The sequence below is a fragment of the Pagrus pagrus genome (assembly GCF_965226575.1).
Source record: "Pagrus pagrus genome assembly, chromosome: 10".
In the NCBI taxonomy this organism is placed as follows: domain Eukaryota; kingdom Metazoa; phylum Chordata; class Actinopteri; order Spariformes; family Sparidae; genus Pagrus; species Pagrus pagrus.
The window spans coordinates 7,834,201-7,855,540 of record NC_140194.1 but is presented as its reverse complement, the minus strand read 5'-3'; the positions used below and the strand labels follow the sequence as shown (position 1 = coordinate 7,855,540).

The 21,340-nt window shown below is 40.1% G+C and overlaps 1 protein-coding gene across 1 annotated transcript in view; it reads right to left on the bottom strand.

Annotated features, from left to right (window-relative positions):
* shank3a (SH3 and multiple ankyrin repeat domains 3a) overlaps positions 1 to 21,340 on the bottom strand; it is a 150,048-nt gene that overhangs the window by 64,235 nt on the left and 64,473 nt on the right. Inside the window, 4 exon segments of the mRNA XM_084363630.1 lie at positions 9,410 to 9,579; positions 10,025 to 10,254; positions 11,169 to 11,235; positions 11,542 to 11,619. Of these exon segments, the coding sequence (XP_084219756.1) occupies positions 9,410 to 9,579; positions 10,025 to 10,254; positions 11,169 to 11,235; positions 11,542 to 11,619 (545 nt within the window).

The following is a 21,340-nucleotide window of genomic DNA, read 5'->3' as shown; positions in this document are numbered from 1 at the left end:
TTGACGGCTCGCTCACACTCACACACCACAAGCCCTCTGTGTGCATTCTAGCTGTGCGCACAGGCACATACACAGACAGCCCCCTCCACTCCCGCTAACATTGCACCTCCGCAAGCATGGCATACGCCACCACCAGCATGTCGCTAACACATCGCTGACACTCACATACACACACTAGTCCCAGAGCACGATTGATCTCCTTCTGCCTGTCTGCCTGCGAGCGTGCATGCGCCATGGCTCCCTGAGGCAGGCTGCTAGAGTATGTGCATGTGTGTGTGTGTGTGTATGTGTGTGTGAGTGAGTGTGTGTGCTTGTGTGCAGTGGGGCGGGGGGCAAAAAGCTCCAGCCCATTTGGTTTAATTGTCGCTCCTCCCTCTTTCCCTTCGCCTTGAATCTCCTCCTTCTCTCTCTCATTCTCTTGCTTCCATTTCACCCTCCTATCGCTCTCCTTCTCAACATTTCTTCGCATTGCATCTTCACTCTCTCTCTTTTCTTCTCTCTCTCTCTCTGGCGGTGAATTCTAATACAGCAGCGGCAGAGCTCCGCCTATAGTCTTCATTCATCACTACTTTGCCACCGCTGTGTAAGTTGCATTGAGCATCATTCAGCTGCTTGTGCCGTCAAAGATTTCTCTCGAGCATTTTTGGACACATAAAAACAAATGGAATACATATTATTAACGACATAAGTATTTAATAAAAATAGAAGCTCTGCTCTGTATGTATTACAAACTGTCTATTCCCTGCAACAACTGACTTGATTATGCTCCTGGACTGGGACTCTTGATGCTAATCTCTGCCACTTTCCTTAAAAGACTAGAAATCTCTAAACACCTTCATCCCTGTCTATACACCTTTCGACCTCTTTCAGTCTCTTGCCATTCCTCTCCTGGCACGTTGTATCAGTTACTTCATAGCCTTCATTCTTACATACACCTGATTCCAGCCTCCTGTGCCCTTTCCCCTTCCCTTCTCCATCCTTCTGTCTATGCCTTTCCTCATTTCAATCCTTGTTTGTCTCTTTCTCTCGCCTGCTCCCTATTGCTTTTCTTGCTCTCCCCATCTCACACAGCCTCTCTTTCTGTGTCCCCTTCTCCATCGAGACAACGGCTTGCTGACGGCTTTCCAATTACCGCAGGGACTGAGGGGCCTGGATGGCTGCCGCATGTTAATGTCTGAGCCCTAGCGCTGAACATCAGCAGCACACACAGCTGAGAGGGGGGGGGGGCTGGGGAAGCAGGGATATGAGGCTATGTCAAAGTGACAAAGACAGCCAAAATGAGATCCCTTAAAGGACACCTATTTCAATGACTCAAATCCGCTTCTTCCACTCACACACCTCTCCAACACCATACACCTGCTGTGAGGTTATGTGCACAGCTTGACCCAAGATGCTCCCTGTAGTTGAGCTGATGATGCTCAGGGTGACATATGTTCTCGATGTGTTAGACAGAAGGTAGGGGGTGGAGCTGGTTTCTGTTCACTTCTTGTATTTTGTAGTTTGTGTTTGATGAGCCAAGGCACATTTTCTCCACATTTATGGTAAAAATACTTGAATGACCACGGATCAGATATCAGAAATTTTAAATCATCCATAACTAGAATTTGACAAGCATACTTTCTTTTTAATTTCTGCTATCTTTACATTGTGTACATTTCACAATGTTAAGATTTTACAATTTCTCATGCGAAAGCACTTTCTGTTAGAAGTTAACTCAATATAGTTAGCACTGAAAGCAATAGTATTATGATCCATCCATGAATTGAATTTGGTACCATCCTAGATTTCTACATTATTTCATATCTTCTCTGGCTGTAATACAGTCTAATAGCCTTAGAGTCGACCAGGAAGCTATGTACAATCACTTTGAAATTAGACCAAATGAGAGCAAAGAGGAGACTTTTCTTTGTTAAATTGACCAGGAAGCTTTAAAAAGCAGTTCAATGATTTCTAATTAATTTCTTATCTGCACTCAAGAGGGACATGACAACGACTTAGTGTTCTTGCCTATCCATGTTGCATTTGTTGATATTTTTGAAAAGGATTCATGCCAAAACCAACTATGGATCCCACAACACACCAATGCTTGCATCCCTTCATCGGCTACATACATGGGTTAGATCAGCTGAGTCTGTACAGTAAATGGTTGCAAATAGCTTTAAAAAAATGACTTCCTTCTCTTTAATGGGCCTGTAATTTATTTTTCTGTATTTAGTGGTGTATGTACAGTATGTTGTTCATATTCTGTATCTGTATCCTGTGCAGCACTGTGTAACTTTATGTTTACTGCTGTGTACTGAATCTACCTGTCCTTTGTTTCATTTGAGCACGTTGTTCCTTTTTTACCAGAAGTATTAAAGTAAAATATTTTACACATCTAATGCTTGGTGTGTCAATTTTAAACACGAATTTTGCATGATGACATGAGTCACCGTTTTCATATGCAAACTTGCAGCATAACAGCTTTTGTTTTCTTGCTTATTATGTTTTTTTTATTGCATCTTCTTCTCTTTCACTGTGCCTCATTACAGGTGGCTTTTACAAGACACAGATGCAGGATCCATTACATGCACACACACAAGTACACACATATACACAAACTTCTAATGCAGTGTATTACAAAAGCTCTATCGTCTCCGACATCAGCCCTGCTTCTGTAACGATGGCAACTGTCAATAAAAGGAAAGAAAATACAGCCAACAAACACACTGATAAGTCCATTACTGTATATGAACTTGGATCTCTATAACAATCCATTTGTCATAGATCGTTTGTCGTAAAATCAAGTGCTATTGTCCCCCACTGACCATTTCCTCTCTATATTATCATCTCACGGATTCAAAACAGTGCACTGAAGCTATTGAATGAGGCAGAAGTAATTGAGCTTGCACAGATTAAAGTGACCCTGACTCCTAATATGGTTTAATCCCTCATGTAAGCAAAGGTAAAATATTATTAAAATGTAATTTTATCCTAAATAGTTTATAGGATATGATGCTTTCAACCTATGTGAAAAAGGAGTACACTTGCTATTAACTCTGTCATTGAAACATAAAGTGTATATTTCATATATTGTGGGCTGCACAAAGAAACCAAGAACAAATAATGGATGAGGTTTTGAAGTACAATTCGCGCTAAATCAAGGACAAACACTTGTGTCTTATCAAATGCTTGGTAAGGATCAGCTCCATCATGAGTCTAACCGACTCAGTTTTTTTGTCAAAATCTATGAACTGCATATATAACTCAGAAGATGCAACTGGAAATGTCATTAAATGCCATTTACACAGATGCTATCAAACTAAGCAGCTTCAGTGTAGCTTTTTCTCACATGACTGCCTCGCCTTCTCAGGTAAATGGCTTTTTCCTCAAATAGCCCAGCTCTCTAAGGTGAGATGAGCACATTATAAACACAGTCATAATCAGCATCACACTTTGCATCCTAATGATCATCGGTCTGTCCTTGCTTTGCTGCACTTGAATGGATATGTGCTCTCTCATTCTTTCTTGCCCAATGTGGGAGTGTTTATGGATATCAAGGTGGAAGCAGAATGTGGACTCTGCTCATTGGGCAGAACATATTAAGTTTGTGAACAACAACTCTTTTTGTGCACGGACAGCTTATGCTTTACAGAGACTTTATCGTTTAGAGAAATTAGAAGACTGGGTCAATTAGTGCGATTAACACATAACCCTAAACTTCACCTCAATTTGAGAAAGCGGAGGAGGACCGGATAAACAAACTGCTCAGCCCTTACTGACTACATTTACATGCTTTGCCATCATTTTCAGCACATTATTCACCTACACTAAAATATTTCCACTTCACTTTTCTGTGTGTACATTTGTCCTGATTAGTGCACAACAAAATTATATTACAAATTACAAAACGTACTTAAGTCTCAGTCTCATTGCATGAATAGCATGTATACTGCTCAAAGCTAAATTGAGATATACCTGCTCATCTATTAGAAACCAGGTTCTCCACGTATCTGTAACTGAATCAGGTGCTTCTCAGCTTGAGGACAACAAACGTTCAATGATAAATTCATACATTTACAGCCTTTAATTGTGCAGACAAACTACCTAACTGACAATATACCCACAAATATTTGAAGCTTCAACAGTGGGATGTGGGGCCATCAAACCTGTGGTCATTCTTTACTTATATATTTTCCTATTATTGTTATTAGGGGAGATGTCAACCATTCTCCCTGCTTCCAAAGTCTCAAAAGTCAACTTAAAGACCAAGCAAGCTTGTGTACATTTATTTGTGCAGGGGAAGTAGAAATGCTCCCTCACTGGTCTTCATGTGGGTGGGTGTTGACATTACTTAAACGCCAATGCAAAGCTTCTAGCTCTTATTCAATCATTTGCCTTTTTTTTCAGTGCAGCAGATGCAATATCTTCTTCCTTAGAACAGTGATTAGGACGTGGATTACCATGGCAAACTTCAGGTTAGACCTACTGTAGTGGCGTCATCCATAAGTGAGAGTAGGAGAATCTGAGATTGACAGGTATATTGATGTGGCGTCTGCAGTGATGTAGGTGAAGATGGAGCTGAGCCTAAAGACGAGGCTCTCAGTTGATCTACATTGAAATGCTCACCCATGGTCATGAGCTCTGGTAACCGACAGAAAGATGGAGATCATGGATACAAGAAGGCAGCATTAGTTTTCTTAGCAGGGTCTCTGGGCTCAACCTCAGGAGCAAGGTGAGGGACTTAGATATGCAGAGGGAGCTCAGAGTAAAACCTCATGGGCACATCACACCGGAGGAGACCCCAGGGCTGACAGAGAACATGCTGAAGAGATTACATATTCAATCTGACTGAATCTGGGAATGCCTCATAATCCCCCAGGAAGGGCTTGAGGATGTAGCTGTCAAGAAGGACATCAAGGCTACCATGGTTATCCTCTTGCTACGACGACCCGGACCGGAATGAGTGGCAGAAAATGCTAAAAAGTAGTTAACGTACATGAGGTGCTGGCATGTTAAAGTTCTGTGACTGGAATTACTGGCAGTCACCATATTTAGAGACAATTTGTTAACCAAATCCACACTGTGTGATGTATTCTGACCCTGATTAACACTTAAAATCAATTGCACCTATTATATTTCTGCAACACTTCACTCAATACTGCATGAAATGACCATATTGTTGTTATATCATGTGCAGACAGTCACACATGGACTACAGTTGGCCTATCAGCATCACCTATAATTCTGATGTGCACAGACCAATGCTACTGTGCATGCCTTTGATGTAGGTTCTCCACAGTGAAACAGAAGGAGCTCAGCTCTTTATCTTCTCCTCCTCTTCCTCCCTATTCCTGTCCTCTTTTCTTCTCTGTGTACCCCAGCCCTTTGGCTGTGTTTAGACGCCATGGATAATCTACACGCCAGCAGCCACTGGTGTGACTAATGCAAGAAAGAGGGAGGGATACAGGGTGAAAAAGAGGTGAGGAGAACTGCAACAAACAAAGAATTAAAAGGTGATGTTGGGCTTGTTGCCATTATACAACACATGAGGGGTCGCGATACAGCACATCAGCAGGTAATGACACAGTTTCTAGCTTAGTGAAACCGCCAGCTACCACAACAATCTTACATGACAACATGTTTCATTAAATGTTGACTGACTAAATCTTAATTTGCAAAGAAATTTTGGTCCTTGACTTCAAATATCCTTCCACACTTGTCCACACTCTTCCAGAGAAAGGGTAGCAAGAGCTCATCTTGACATTCAAACATTTTGTCCAGCTAATGGGGGGACAACATGTTTGAATAGGGGGAATCAGAACAGTGCTGGTGGTTATTTAATAAACTAGGCTCTTTGTTTTTTGAACGCATCAATGTCTTTCCATTGTATGCAATAATTGTTTTATCCTGAAAAATATTGGTGAAAAACACATTTCACCATGACAACTACAAAGGAAGTTGGTTGAACGTGTAATCTCTGTGTACTGTGAAGAGTGACACGCTGGAAATGGAGATGATAAAAGTTGGTTTCTTCTGCTCAGCAATATAATTTCTGTCAATCTGACAGTTTGAGAGTGTTCTTTCCAGACAAAGACTGATATTTAGGTCCTAAGGTGCACAGCTCAATAATATTACAATTTCTGACACTGACACTGTCAAGACAGTGTCATCTTGATGATTAATTATCCCTTTGTATTGACAGCACATCATGGTAATCAACCAATTAACCTCTTTTGACAGAGGGCAAATTTGCTTCTAAATAAACTTCTGCCATGTTATCAAATTATCCCTCCGTGTCATGTCCCACTATATTGTCGACTGCATCAGCTGGAGTGATTGTTATGCCTAAATCTGCCTTCATGAGCTTGGTTTTTCTTTCATGATCTAGTCTTAAGGGGTTACTCTGCTATTTTTAAACCTTTTTACATATTTTGGTATTATATAATATGATAAATAGGTACAAAAAGTATTGGAATTGTTTTTTTTTACTGACAGACTCAGATTGTTATTCTAACTGTCTGACAACATTATGGAACACTACGAAAATATCAGGAGAGGAACAAGAGGGAGGTTGAGCATCAAAACGGATGGTGAGGGAATAGCATGTAGAACCAGAATGTTTCCACGTCTAGCGCAATAAATGAAGGGATTATTTGGGGTTGGTGCTTGTTGCATTAGTGCAAAGAGAAACCAAGACAGTTTTTGTAATTTTCTATCGTTTGTGTCAAGTTTAAATGAAGTGGGTTTTGCAATGATCTGCAAGGTAAAAAAACATCTTTTAACAAGTCCAGTTATAGTCCTACTATAAGTAGGGAGATATAACAGCTGTTTCAGGTTAAACAAAAAGAGTCTTATGCTTTAACAAAAAGGTCTGTCTCTGAAGGGATCATTTCCACCATGTTGTCAGACACTTTGAATACAGTTTTAGCCCATCAGTAGCAAAAACAAGCATTTTTAGTGGACATACTTTGCGCAGTTGCCCTCAAGGATTACGTTACAGCCAATGCAGCCAATTTCGTTGCTGCTGGCTTTTTGTACCCTTTAGGCGTTTAGACACCATCACATGTAAATTTAGCTCCCAGATTTAAAAATACCGGGATTACCCTTTAATAAGCCACTCTGACCTGCGCTATCTGTATTCTCTCTATTGTTTCCTTCTAAACTTTCTGCTGAAGCCAGGCCAAGCCATCTAACCCTGGCAGCAATGCACACGTGCAACGAGGAGGAAGTGATGGTGAGTTCCACAGGAACTTGCTGGAGTCTGCCGTTGGGCGGGCTGTTGACTGGCCAAGCTAATTTCACACTCCCCTGGTATCCATAATGCCTCTAGAGTTACCATGGGCATAAACAGAAGGTCAGAGAGAGAAACAGAGAGGGGGAGGGAGAAATATTAGAGGGAAAATATTCAAGGACAGCATCAGTCTCACTTGGGTGCAGGTTCTGGCCGTGGAGACCAGCTGCTCGTTTTGGGCTTTTTATACATTCACCTCACTTTGATACTTGGTATAAGGGTAATGCACACTGAAGAACAAGGTCTCAACTCCCTGTGTACAGAAGGCCATTTAGGCCAAGACACAGCAGACACACTAAACCTGCTATCCTCCTCTTTCATTTTCACTTTCTTCAGACTCTGGCTAATCAACCTTCTACAAAATGAGCACAGTGACAGTGCAAAATGCAAAAGGCATGTCTCTTTGTCAATGAAAGTTAATGCCAGACACAGCAGAGACAAATATACTTAATTTGTTACCACTTGACAGAAAGAGAGGAGGGTGGTCAAGCACTCCAGTGTGAATGTACGAATGAACTTCATATAATTCAATTTAAGAATTTGAAAACAAAGTTTATACAATTTAGTCCTTTAAGACTTTCAGAGCTTTGTGAGCGATAAGTGCATGTTTCACCATTTAATAAAGGATGGTCGCCGCTTTTCTGGCTGCAAACCATAGATTAATGGCTCTGTGTGTACGTGTTGGTGTGTGTGTGTGTGTATGAATGACAGAATGAGAGGCAGAAAGACAGAGAGAGAGAGAGTCTTTGATGGATGGAGTAAAGTGACAGGAGAGTATTAGAGGGAGAGGGGAGTACCGCTGGAGCTGTGTCTGTAATGCAATTCCCTTGTGAGACATCGGACTGTATCACACAAACACACTCATACACACACATAAAAGCAGTGTGTGGCATCCAGGAATCACATTAGGTGTGTGCTGTAGGTAGGTGATCTTGCTCTGACATATGATCATAATAAAAAGCTTAACAAACCAAGTGTCAGTAAACCACTTAAATCTGTTGCTCTGAGATGTGATCAGAGCCCCAGTTTATTGTGCTGTTCGTCTAATGGTTCAGAGTACAAGGGAGGAGATTTGTTCCAGCACCCCCAGCAGCACAACTACATCTGTGGATTTATGTATCAATCGAGTGACAAGCTGTTTTGAACTGAGTGGCCCGTCCAATGACATTACTCATAGCTCTAATTTCAGAATGTATCCTCTGTCTCTCCGTCTCTCTCTCTCTCACACACACAAACTGACACACATTCGCAGCTTGGCAGCCTTCAATTGGTCCCCATGGTGATCATTATTAGCCGCCATCCATCTGTCTGTCTCTGAACTGTGCAAGCACCCATGGCCATAGCAGTGTGCAAGTGGCTATACATACAAGTTCACAGGTACACACACACACGCACACACACAGATTTGAAAAATGTTGTATGCCCTCTGTCCTCCCAGCAGGACAAACGCTGCATTTTGGCCCAGCTTGTTACATAATTAGGGTTGTTGTCTGTCTATGCCAGACACACACCACTCCACTGATCATTGCCCTCATACTCTGACAGGAGCACAGGCCACACAACAGCTACACCGGATGCAATTATAACAGACCTCATACTAATCAGAGTTTAAATCAGCCACTATGAATCTGATAAGAATTTATCAACATGCTGAGTAAATTCCCAGTTAATGCTTTATACAGATGAGTTTTTCTGGGTAGGGTTCAAGTTCAGTTTCGACAGGAGAAAGACTTTCATGTGTGCCTGGGACTGATTTGAATAGTAAACACGATTTTGCACTGATTTTTGACTAATGTTGTGTCATGTTTATTACCCGCAGCAGGTGATAGCAGATGAAACAAGATGCAGAATACTGCCTGGTGACTAACAAGTGATTCAGACACATCACATGGGGCTTTTTGCTTCTTGAAATTTGGTTTAAATATCAAAGTAGGTACGTAATCACAAGGCCAATCACAGATCATCTATTTAAAGTGACTAGCTGCCAAGGCTGGCAAGTGTGAGACATGTATTAGGAGCAGGAAGAAAAACAGATTTGCTTGTTTACAAAGCTCCCTCTCTCAAAACTTGCTCAGTGGAGAAATCACCAGAAATAACATATGGGGTTGAGCTGAGGTCAAAGCAAATCTTACAAACCTGAGTCTCCCACGGTGGCCATGTCCGTGAGGGTAGCCATGACTGTGGGACCTTCTGGGAACCGGCCTGTCCTCCTCATGCATGTGATGTAGCGAAGGTGAGCGGGAATGGGAGGATCTGGAGCTGCCTGTACTCTGGAGACTGCTGTCAGGGATCTCTCCATGACGGCTCTGACACAGAACAGAAAAAGAGACGAGTATCATGTAAAACATTGTAAATTGTCTTTGTCAGGACTGCAGGATGTGGTGATAATTATTTTGACATACTGCGATTGCAATATCATTAAAGATTAGAAGGAATGGTTATTTTTGTATTACAATTTTTATTTTCACTGAAAAATAAAACTATCATGATGTGACATTTGTTGGGACCTGTACCAAACAGTCATGTTTTCTTACATCACTATGGTACTTTGTTACACATTTTACTTAACACAAAATTGCAGCTTCTTGTGCAGCCCTCATTTTTGTGTAACATACAACCGAAAGTACAAAAAGACTATTAACGTGTAAGATCAAATTGTGTTGCTTTGTCTACTCTCAACTTCATGCTAAAATGTGCACACACAAATCAAAAATTCAAACACACCCAACAGCCTCACTTGCTCCATCTTACCTCTCCAAGGCTGCTGTGCTGCTGCCCAAGAGCTGGCAGACTGCGCAGTGAGGGGACAGGGGAGTGACCCTGACGGCCACGAATTTCTCTGGGGGCCTGACTGTGGATGTGATCGTGGTCCCCATTCAGGTTGTTGTCACTAGCAGAGCGGAGCAAGGAACGTGGCGAGGGCAGGGGGCCAGGTATTGCACGTCGACGGTTGGTGTAGGAGGGGGTCTCCCTGAAAGGCACTTAGAGGAGGAAGAGACAAATGCGGGATATGAAGAAACTGCAGCCCGCAGAATAAACAGAATGCTTTGATGGGGAAATAACTGCAACTCTACACATCCCAAGGTCACTTAAATTTGTCTAAAGCTTGTTACTAGCGACATTAATCTCCATTTAATACAGCTATAATGAGATATGAGGTAATTTATTTTATCTACTGTATTTCTGCACCTGTATGCACCATACATAGCTGTATGTTCAACATGACACAGAGGTAAGAAATAAACTAAAAACTATAAAATATACTCAATCTTTTATACAAGGATCAAATGATAGAATGGATCTGGTGCTGACGGAACTGCAGTAAAGCAACGATTATTGAAACATAGTTGTTCCTTGTCGATCTTGTTATTGTTTTAATATTGATCACTGAATTTTAATTGTACATTGGAACTAAATACTCTCATCATGACCAATTCAATCTTGCTGAAATGATTCACAATGTGTGTTTAAGTTCTATAGTGTAATGACAGAGTAGGAAACTAACAATTAGAATGAATTAACCATTAATTCCAAACATTACATGTGATATTTATCTTAACCTTTTTAGTGTGAAAAGGGATCAAATATCAGAAAGTGGGGTGTTACTTCTTGTGCACACTAGATGGCAGAGTTTTCCTGTATGTTCATGTCACAGAGGCTCTGTTCAACAGCAGGGACCAATACACAACTCAGACCTTCTCCACATCCCTTACATTTCCATCTCCTTTCCTTCATTTCCCCACACCTCTGTACATAACCCGTTATCACTTTCCTTGAGATTCTCCACTATCAATGCTCAGCCATCCTTCAGTCTGATGTCTCCTGGACACTACATTAACATTTAAATCACGCACTGAAGGAGCTCGGTGATATACTGCCACTGTCGACAACTTACCAACATCTGATACTTTGTGGACCTTTATGATTTCAGCCAGATCAAAGTTTCCTGCTATAATAGCCACCTGGAGGTGTGGAAAAGAGAGGAGGACACAAAAAGGAAAACACATAAGTTCAATGGAAACAAACAAAAAAAAAAGATATTATTTTTTTTCATCACTCTCTCGTCTAATTAATTTTTCACACATTTAGTCCTGCAGGTTGGGGGCTGTTACACTGCTTAAATGTTAAATAGTAATCAGCAAATTCAATGTAGCTGCATTAGGCTTTGTAAGACAAGCCATTCAATCCATTCAGCTCTGACACATCAAGGATGTAAAGTATAATAACACACACAGAAACATGCAGTGGTTCTTGGATACCACACGTACCTGAAAGGCGGTCTGGCTGTTGTAGTTCTTTATCTCTTTATTGGCCCCTCGGAACAGGAGAACTCTCGCACAGCTATCCTGAAAGACAACAGAGACATCTATGTATTTGGCTGGGACTAACACACACATGCCGCTCCTGTGGGTGCCATTTCCAAGTTTCTAATTGGTCTCTCAATTAGAGGTGGGTGGTAAACAAGTAAGTCCTGTGCCATGAAATGGATTTTGGCCGTACTGTTTACTGACAGGATTTTAAATGTCACATCGAGTACCCCTAAAGTGTCAAATCAACTCATTGTGTGTTAACTATTGCAAGGTATTACTTGCGATATTGCTAACACACCATAAAAGGGAAACATCAGCAGATAATTACCTATTTCACAGAAAAAAATCAATGTGTAAATACTTAAAAGAAGAAATTGGGCAATAAACTGCAACAGAGGCAGGACTAAATAATTATAAAGTTGCTAGCAAAACAAAACTTTGTGCTGTTGGTTCGGGGTGTCACGATTTCTATTTGAGGACAATCAACTCACTGGTACTGGAGGTTACTCTGACAGTTCAGGGGTTTATTTTCTTACTCAGAGATACTTCATTAGGAGGGTTTACTCTGGATAGATTTGAGAAACAAATCTTTGTAATAAACTGTATTTCAACAATTTGCTGTTTTTTTGTTGAATCCCCAGAGGTTGGTGTTTTCTGTTGGATCTATCAAATAAGTCTGACGATGGAAATTGAAAATCGGATTGAATCCTGACCTTGAAATCAAAGTCAAATTGAATCTTGGATTTGGAGAATTGTGACACTCCAACAACTCCTGCAATTTCTGGTTTTAAAAAAGCCGTTTATCGAGTGAAATACATTATTACTGGGCCGTGCAGTGCGACAGTTGTTGCCAGCAGCATAACAGGCAACATCTTTGATCACCTCCAAAAGAAACATCGCTGCAAGTATGAGGACTGTTTGAGGATGACTCAGACAGAGGAAGCTTGGGGTAGAGTGAACAAGGACGACCCTTGAGAAAACCTTGTGCTGTACATGTGGCTGTCTCCACAACCTACCTCACATAAGAGTATGTAGGTTTGGGTGGAATATAGAGGTGATTAAATTAATATTTCATGTTGAAGTAATGAGAGGCTATCCAAACATGGACATATTGCTTTTTTTTAACAGTTGTACTAGAAGTGTTTGCTGGCTATGTTTGCACAGCTTTAATTAGAGTCTAGATATTAGTTAAATACTTCTACTTCCTTTCTCTTACATGCTACTATTGTTTGATGTACTGTTGTTATGTTATGTGTGTTTTGTAACGTGTCCTTGAGTGCTTTGAAAGGCACCTTTAAATAAATCCAACACTCTGCCAACACTCTTTTTCTCTTTCACACACATGCACTCATACAAATACATATGCTCCTTGAAGCCACGTGCAGAGTCTAAGACCTTCAAGATCTCTGAGTTGCTGTACAAACTACACAACTGAACTCAGACCAGGTGTACCGATCACTTTGAAAAAAATTCAAGACTGCTTGAGAGATGCAAATGTGATGCATTCTCTCCCAGACAGAATGTGGTATCAAACAAAGTAGCAGGTGAAAACAGCACAGAATGGATATATAACGTAAATTATCTTTTAATTTACAAGTACATCCATAACACCATACATAAAGTCAGCCCAGCACATAATTATCTAAAGAGCAACAAACTGAGATAACTGATATAAGGCATTACTAATAATAATAGATAATATTTAATGCCCTCCTCCTGATTGTACAATCTAACAGACACTGAATCTAGTCTACTTAAAGAAATTATTCCCATTCAAACTGTTACGAACAAAGGCTTTAAGGCATGGATGAAACGGATGTATGCAAAGTATGTAATATCAGTCTGCAAACATTTTATCCACACACAGCTACCCTTAAGTTACAAAGCAGCTGTTTACAGCGCTGTCAGAAATGGAGCGAGCAGAACACACACACACAAAAACACACACCATCTTCAGTTCTGCAGAAATAAGCTCCGATGGCTGACAGTCATCGACTTCTGAGCCCTGTACCATTGTAGCATCGTGATTAAAAAGCCCCCCCACTAGCACAAAAAAGTAGTGTGTCAACTCAGAGTTTCTGTGAGGCAAGAATTTGTGACATGTGGGAGAGAAAGTAAAGAGAAGTTTGTAGCTGCTCACTGCACTAACGCTATGTCTTCATCATATTTATTATTTTTTTATTAAACCAGCTCAGTTAGTCGAACCCAAGACACTTGGTTACATTGGTGGGAGTTTCTTTTCTGCAGGCCGTTATTAATGTGTTTCTCTCATCTTTGCTCTTGTTTTTTGTGTTTTCTTAGCTTAGCTTCCTCTGTACAGGTAGCCAGCAACTTTGTTTCAAGCTTCTGAGCCTGAACACAGATAAGTTAAGGACATGTGGTGCAAAGACAAAGACACTTTTCCTCCCAGCACTTCAGAGCGCCAGTGGGAAATGACGGTGACTTCAGCGGTATGCTAATGATCAATTCCTGCCTTACGGTAACTGTGAGGGTACACACTGCCTCAAAATCAGAAAGACTTCCCCAACAATGATGTCATCGTCAAAATTTTTCACTATGGACATTGTCTTTTGCAGACATGGCTCAACCCTACCAACATGTATGAAACTCTGTCACCACAACCACTTTAACTCTTAGCTCTTAACAATATACATACAACAGTTTACCTCATACCATCCAGCCCTTGTTTCTATAGCGATGCATCTCTTGGTTACAGTAAATAAAAAGACAGAGCAGGAAAAAAAAGAGATGGACAGTCCTTACAAGAAGACCCGAACATGCATTATACAAGCCCAGTCTTGGCATGAAAGTGTACAAGTGAGCTAAATAAGACAATAGTTCAAGCATTCAACATAAAGCATGACAGCAAAGCGTCATCTGGATATAAAAATGTAGTCATAATTAGCTCTGTAGGTGGAACACATTACAAAAAGCACAAAACAGACAGACGTTCTCATCAGTTCACAACCATACATTCTCGCTCGTGTGACAGACGATTGCGATAATTTGTGTGTTTGTAAATGAGCACAGGCCCCTCTGGCTAAAAACAGCCCCATTGTACATTGACAGACATGGTTTTGTGTCTATGTGCTGGCTGGCTGAGGGTCGATATGTAATTTAACACAGCATAGAATTAACTGGAGTATCAGTATAATGACTCTGGTGACTATCACCACTGAGTTGCTCATTCTGGGACATGCACGCACAGATTATTTGAACATGAAAGAATCATCATAATAACAATGTGACTTTTGCTCATCAAGCAGGGTTTATCTGAGAGCCCCTCGTGTTTTATATCACTGAGACAACTGCATGAAGCTATCACTGCTGAAGCACCCTCTTCTGGTAAAACACATTCGTAGATGCTAGCTATGTGGGTGCTGTGCCTGACTCTGCCCTGAACTGAGCAGGGTTCATAATGTCAACTGGGACTGGCCTACATGAATGAACCTGCATAAATGAATCTGCAAAGTCCATGTAAACACACACAGTGAATACATGGGGGTATTTGTAAATGGAGCAGGTGTTATGAATAATGCATGATTACTCTTGCTGCTAATAGTCTATACTACTAAGGGTCTAAAACATCTAAAAACCTATATAGATAAACGCCCACGGCTGTTAGCTTAGCTAATTGCTAACCACGCATACATTATGCAACCTCATACACAATGTACATGCACACTTTCTCTCACTTCAGCGTAAGGGGACACAATGATCACCATTTTCAAAGTTTTTGTTTTTTTTTAATTGAGGAGCTAAGTGTGCATGTGCTTGTATGATTTATTCAGATTAAACTTCATGCGCTAATATGTATTTGTATTTCTAGACTCTGGATACTATAGGTTTATGTACCAAAGATTTAAAGAATAGATGTGTTGAATGAGGCAGTTTAGAAGAAAGGTAAAGGTATTCAGAAGAAGGAAATGATAAAGAAAATACAAAGCCATACTGAAGTGAAGCACTATAGCTGAAGAAATCTTAGCTATGTCCATGTCTATTTGTGGGCCGCTTCTAAGAGTCACATGCGTCACAGTCTGTCCTGTTATTTTAGCACACAGCATTAGAAAACAAGCCTAACCTGATTCAAAGTGGGTTTTTTTTACTTTTCTTTAAGCCATGGGTCAATCAATAATCAATAAAATTCTCTCTGCATTTAGACATATATCTCTATACCATGCTATGGCGATAAAAGAACAACTGGTGGTAAATGTCATATTGTATCACTATTTAGTACATGACACATTTAGTGTTGTTATTGTTGGATGTTTGTAACAGAAGGCAGTTGCCCATGGCTGCCTCTTCAAAGCCTCCAAACAAGAGACTTACAGATAAATACAGATAAATATTTAACTTAAAAAGGCAATTGACACAATTAAATACACTAACATGTTAAATGGATTTCTTACAATTTCTTCAACATTAAAATGAGCTCATATTTCTAAATATCTAAGTTTAGCTTAGTTGGCTTGAAAATGTTACATAAACCCTAGTTAAGGTAAATGTAGCTGATTTTTTAAATGCTGTGAAATGTTACAAAAACACACAATACACGCACAATATACAAACAATGAATATGATCAATCTACCAGGCCTCTTGGTTCGTTCTCAAGGCACCCCAAATTGCTTTGTAACCCACTTGGGGAACCACTGGTCTAATGGTTACACATCTGGCACACCTCTCCATTTACATGCATGTTGCAAGACACAAACCTTGTTTTATTGTGTCAACGTTAAAGCGTGTTACCTTTTTAAATGATCAAGTTAATTAAGGATTTTAGTACCTCACCAGCTGAACTCCGGATTTTGTGCCTTTTAGAGACATTCTACACTCTTTTGCACAGACACAGCATCATAGCATAAACAAACATGCACACACACACACACACACACTCGCATACACACAAACACACACACACACGGAGGCCAATTACAGTTTGGGCCATCTGTCTTGTTCTACTCTCCAAGGCTTTCTATAGGAATTCATTAAGAAAACTATTCCAGTAGTCTTCACCATGGTTTGCTTGATGTGAGTACATTAGCTTCATAGGAATACACAGTAAGCTAAGTCGTATACTTTACAGTAACAGCGCGAGTCAGTCATGTGTAAAGACTGTGACAGATGGTACCTCTCACAGCCATGTTTATACATTTGAGGATCCCTTCTCTCATTAGAATTGAGGGAGCAGATCTGGCATCCTCCACTGAATGTAGAGCTTGTTTAAACATTGAGTTATGGCTAAAATGATTGAATGATTTATTTAATGATTGCCTGATTCAAGGCTAAAATAATTAAAATAAGAGCTGGATTCTCATTATTGTGCATAGCAACAGCATACAAATATTGTAGAAATGCAGTCATACTCTTCCTTCCTTCCTCTAGGCAGCTCATCATAGAGTTGTCCCAAGAGGTAATTGATCTGACTGGTTTGGGCAGTTCTGTGTGTGTCTTGTGCCACCTTTCTTTAATTTCACTCATTAGTGTTGTCCCCATTTGCCATTACCTACTGTGTCCATTCTCAATCATTCTTCCAACCACCTCCCATGGCTCTGTCTGCCAGGTAAAAGACCCCTGCCATGCCTTCGTTCACCGCTGTTGATCACATCTGAAGGCTAAAGACCTGGTAGGTAAATGTTAATGGCTAGACAAACCCCAGGAATAGGACTTTCAGATCATTGATAAATCTTATTCTATTGCAGATTATGTTATCTTGTCATTTATCCACTCTCTTCTACCTTCATTTATCTGTCCCTCTCTCAGAAAGTCTCTCTTTTCTCTCCATATGGATATATTGATCTCTTCCAACTGGACTACCAGTTTCATGGTCAATTCTACCTAGCCATTTATTTTTGTAATGGTACATAATCATCCGAGCCAAGCCTGTTTCTAGCCTGCTGGATCCCTGCTAAGAGATACCGGGATCAATCAGCTCGGCGTGGTGTTCGGCCTCCACCGGCAGGATTAACAAGCCGTCCTTAGCAGTGGCTGCACACAAGAGCTGCGGCAAGGTCCATTACCAAACTGTGGACTTCCAAGAAGTTGTTCAAGTAACTGTAAATCAAACTATTCATCAATTCTTTCTTTGATTTTATCCACACTTGCTTCATAGACACACACACATACACACACACCCTTTCCCCACTGAGGAGCGAAACATCTAATGACTTCAGTCACGTGGATTTGTTACCAACAGCTTTTTATTAAGTTTCAATGCGGTGCTTACCAAACCCGAGCTGACAGACACATACACAACCATACTCACACAAACATACACACTCGCTCTCCTGAGACTATGGTGTTCCAGTCCAGTAGAAGCAGGTCATTCCTCATGACTGGAATTAGCAGAGCAATACACAGTTATAATTACAACTGGCAATCACACACACACATGCATGCAGACATTTTTTCACTTGTTTGTATGGAAGAGAGAGAGAGAGAGAGAGAGAGAGAGAGAGAGTAAGAGAGAGGAGTAAAGTGCTCATTTAATGTTCATGAACTGAGCACTACCCTCTATTTCCCAATGAGCAGAAAAGCCTCTTTCACAACGCCTGGTTACAAGTTGCTTGTCGAGCAGCCTTTAACCAAACAGGACAACACAGTACATGGGCATACTGTACCTAACAACACTCTTCATTTTCACAGGAGTATTCTAGTTTTCACTGCACTCATCTCCCAATGTCATCTTGTTTCTCTCCTGATACAGAACACATTCATTCATATTTTAAAATAAACACTCCGCATGTTTCTTCTTTATTTTCAGGCAGAATTCCTCACTTTGGGGACTCTCTCTCAGAAATCAAGTTGAAGCTGATTGTTGTTGTTGGAAATTACAGAAAATTAAAGTATGAGGCTGGGTGTGTCCTATATTTTTCTTATTGCCAACTAATCCTTTGACAAAAATATGACTTCATATTATAAACAAGTAATGTCTCAATAGCCAAAGCATGATATGGCTTATTCCTCTATACCATAGACATTTACTGTGAATCAAAAACAATTAAAACCACATCAGTGTCATTACCACAGACACAAAAGTTTAATTTTTGTAGGAGCCATACAACAACTAAAGCTGGGGTCTCCATTGTTTTTCAGGCCAAAGGAGACTTAGCTGACAGAGAGACACAGCAGGGATCACCTACAACATATATTGTATTAAATTTCATGTTTTTTTAGTTTTTTTTTTAAGATTTAATCTTTGCCATTAATATGTCAAATCAATTTTTGTGTGCATTTTCAGACACATTTACATTATACTTCATTATATTATATTATAAAAAATAACAAAATCAAATAATAATTAAAGCTGCAAGCAGCGATGAACGGGCCCTCGCCCCCCCACGCACGTCGGGCCGTGGCGCCGTCGGAGGGCAGACGCAGAGGGCAAGTTTGTCCACTATGTGGCCCTAGAGCTCACCCATCAATTATATCACATGACCTGGAAGCTATTGAGCTAACATGCTAATATTTACATATAAAAATTAATAAAAAATATTTAGAGAGGTAAAATGTAAAAACAAGAGGCGTATCTCATGCAGCCAGTGTAGTTACATGATCCCACGCTGATTTTGAGTCAATTGATCACATGACCTGGGAGCTATTGAGCTAACATGCTAATATTTACATATAAAACTTAATAAAAAATAATAAAAATTTATAAAAAATATTTAGAGACGTAAAACGTAAAAACAAGAGGCGTATCTCATGCAGCCAGTGTAGTTACATGATCCCAACATGATTTTGAGTCAATTGATCACATGACCTGGAAGCTATTGAGCTAACATGCTAATATTTACATATAGAAATTAATAAAAACTAATAAAAAATATGAAAAGATGTAAAATGTAAAAACAAGAGGTGTATCTCATGCAGCCAGTGTAGTTACATGATCCCACACTGATTTTGAGTAAATTGATCACATGACCTGGGAGCTATTGAGCTAACATGCTAATATTTACATATAAAACTTAATAAAAAATAATAAAAATTAATAAAAAATATGAAAAGATGTAAAATGTAAAAACAAGAGGCATCACACAATGCAGCTGAATGCAGGGAAAACATAGATATAAGGTTTAACAATGTGCAGTTGTTAAACCTTATGTTGACAATTCACTGAACGTGTGGATATGAGGTTTTTGAATGTGCGACAAAGTATGTGGGAGTTATTAGCCAAAACGCACTTTCCTTGATTATAGCGCCACCTAGTGATGGAAATTCACAACGACAACAGATTATAAAATTTTTCGCCAGGTGGGACATATATTCCAAGTTTGGTGAGGTTTGGGGTATGTTCAGGCAGTGAAAAATGCGATCATTTGGGACAGAAAATGATCACTACAAAAACAATAGGGTCCTTGCAGGTTCACTGCTCGGGCCATAATAAAACAAATTAATACATAAATAAATAGAAACATCCAAAATATTATCAAACAATAATCTCCCAGCCCACACTGCAGCAACACTAAGAGCCCCCTAGCGGTTGTGGACATCTGTTGAAGACCCACACACTAATATGTGTTTACTCTTGTCTGAGACAACATGTAAACTACTGTGTTTCACATGTCCTCCTATCTAGGCTGCTTTTCGACATATTTTTCTGTGATTGCGACAAAAAGAAAAACATACATCAATGTCAGCCTTATCTAAAAAAAAAAAAAACAAGAAGAAGAAGGGAAAAGGTAGGTCAGTGTGTACTCATGAATAAGAGCTTGAGGATGTCACTGCATCACAAATGAAAGCTGATCTTTGGTCCTTATGAGGACAGCCTAATAATTACCAATTTACAAATAAAGCTCAGTGTTACTTCAATCAGCAAGACTATCTTAATGGTTATTTATTCACAATTCTCTCTTTCTTACTGTCTCTTCCCACTTCTTAATCAACTGACTATGTGTATTTACTCTTTCAGTTAAACCAAACAGATTTTGCCAAGATTAAATCAAACAATCATGCCGCTGCTGTCACACTTTGAATCTGCTCTCCTCGCCCATCCTTCACCCCATTCACCCCCAGTTCATCCACGCCAAGTTTGAGCTCAGCACTTCATCACATCCAGATCTTCAGCAATCATCTTCATCCCATCACCACCACAAGCATCTACGATGGACGTCACAATGGGGCCTGATCGCCAAAGATATTTTTCACATGACAATAAAAATAAGATAATTAAATAAAAATAATTATTGAACTGCGCACAGTTCCAGTCTGGCACTGATCGTCTCCAAGATATCAGTCTGATTTTCAATATGAAGCATCAATAAATTATAAACTATAACAAAAAACTGTTCGCTGCTTTCATCGAAATTGCAGCAGACAAAGTGTATTAATGTGCAGTGAAGCCAACCTTTATGGGGGGATATTTCTGATCTCTGGCCATTTTGGTGCCTCACTCCCACCTGGACCACTTCACTTCAATCTCCTCTCTCAGTCCATTATCACAACAGGCAACAAATAGCGGGGATACAATCCTGGTAAAGGATACCTCTGCTTCAGATTCTGGTTGACATAATTGTGCATGTGCACATCAGCACATGAGAGGTGAAGCATGGCATGAATGCTATCCTTCAAGTCAGAGGGCCCTATACAGTAACAAGTCTCTACATTGCATAAGTGTCAGTGAGCAAGACACTAAAGCTCTATCATGAGTTCAATACTGCAGTAAATCGATTGCTCCTACCGCTTGAAGGACAAACAAACAGACAAAAGCTTACGTGCTTACGCAATGCCTAAACATAAATGCTACAGTTCACACATAAA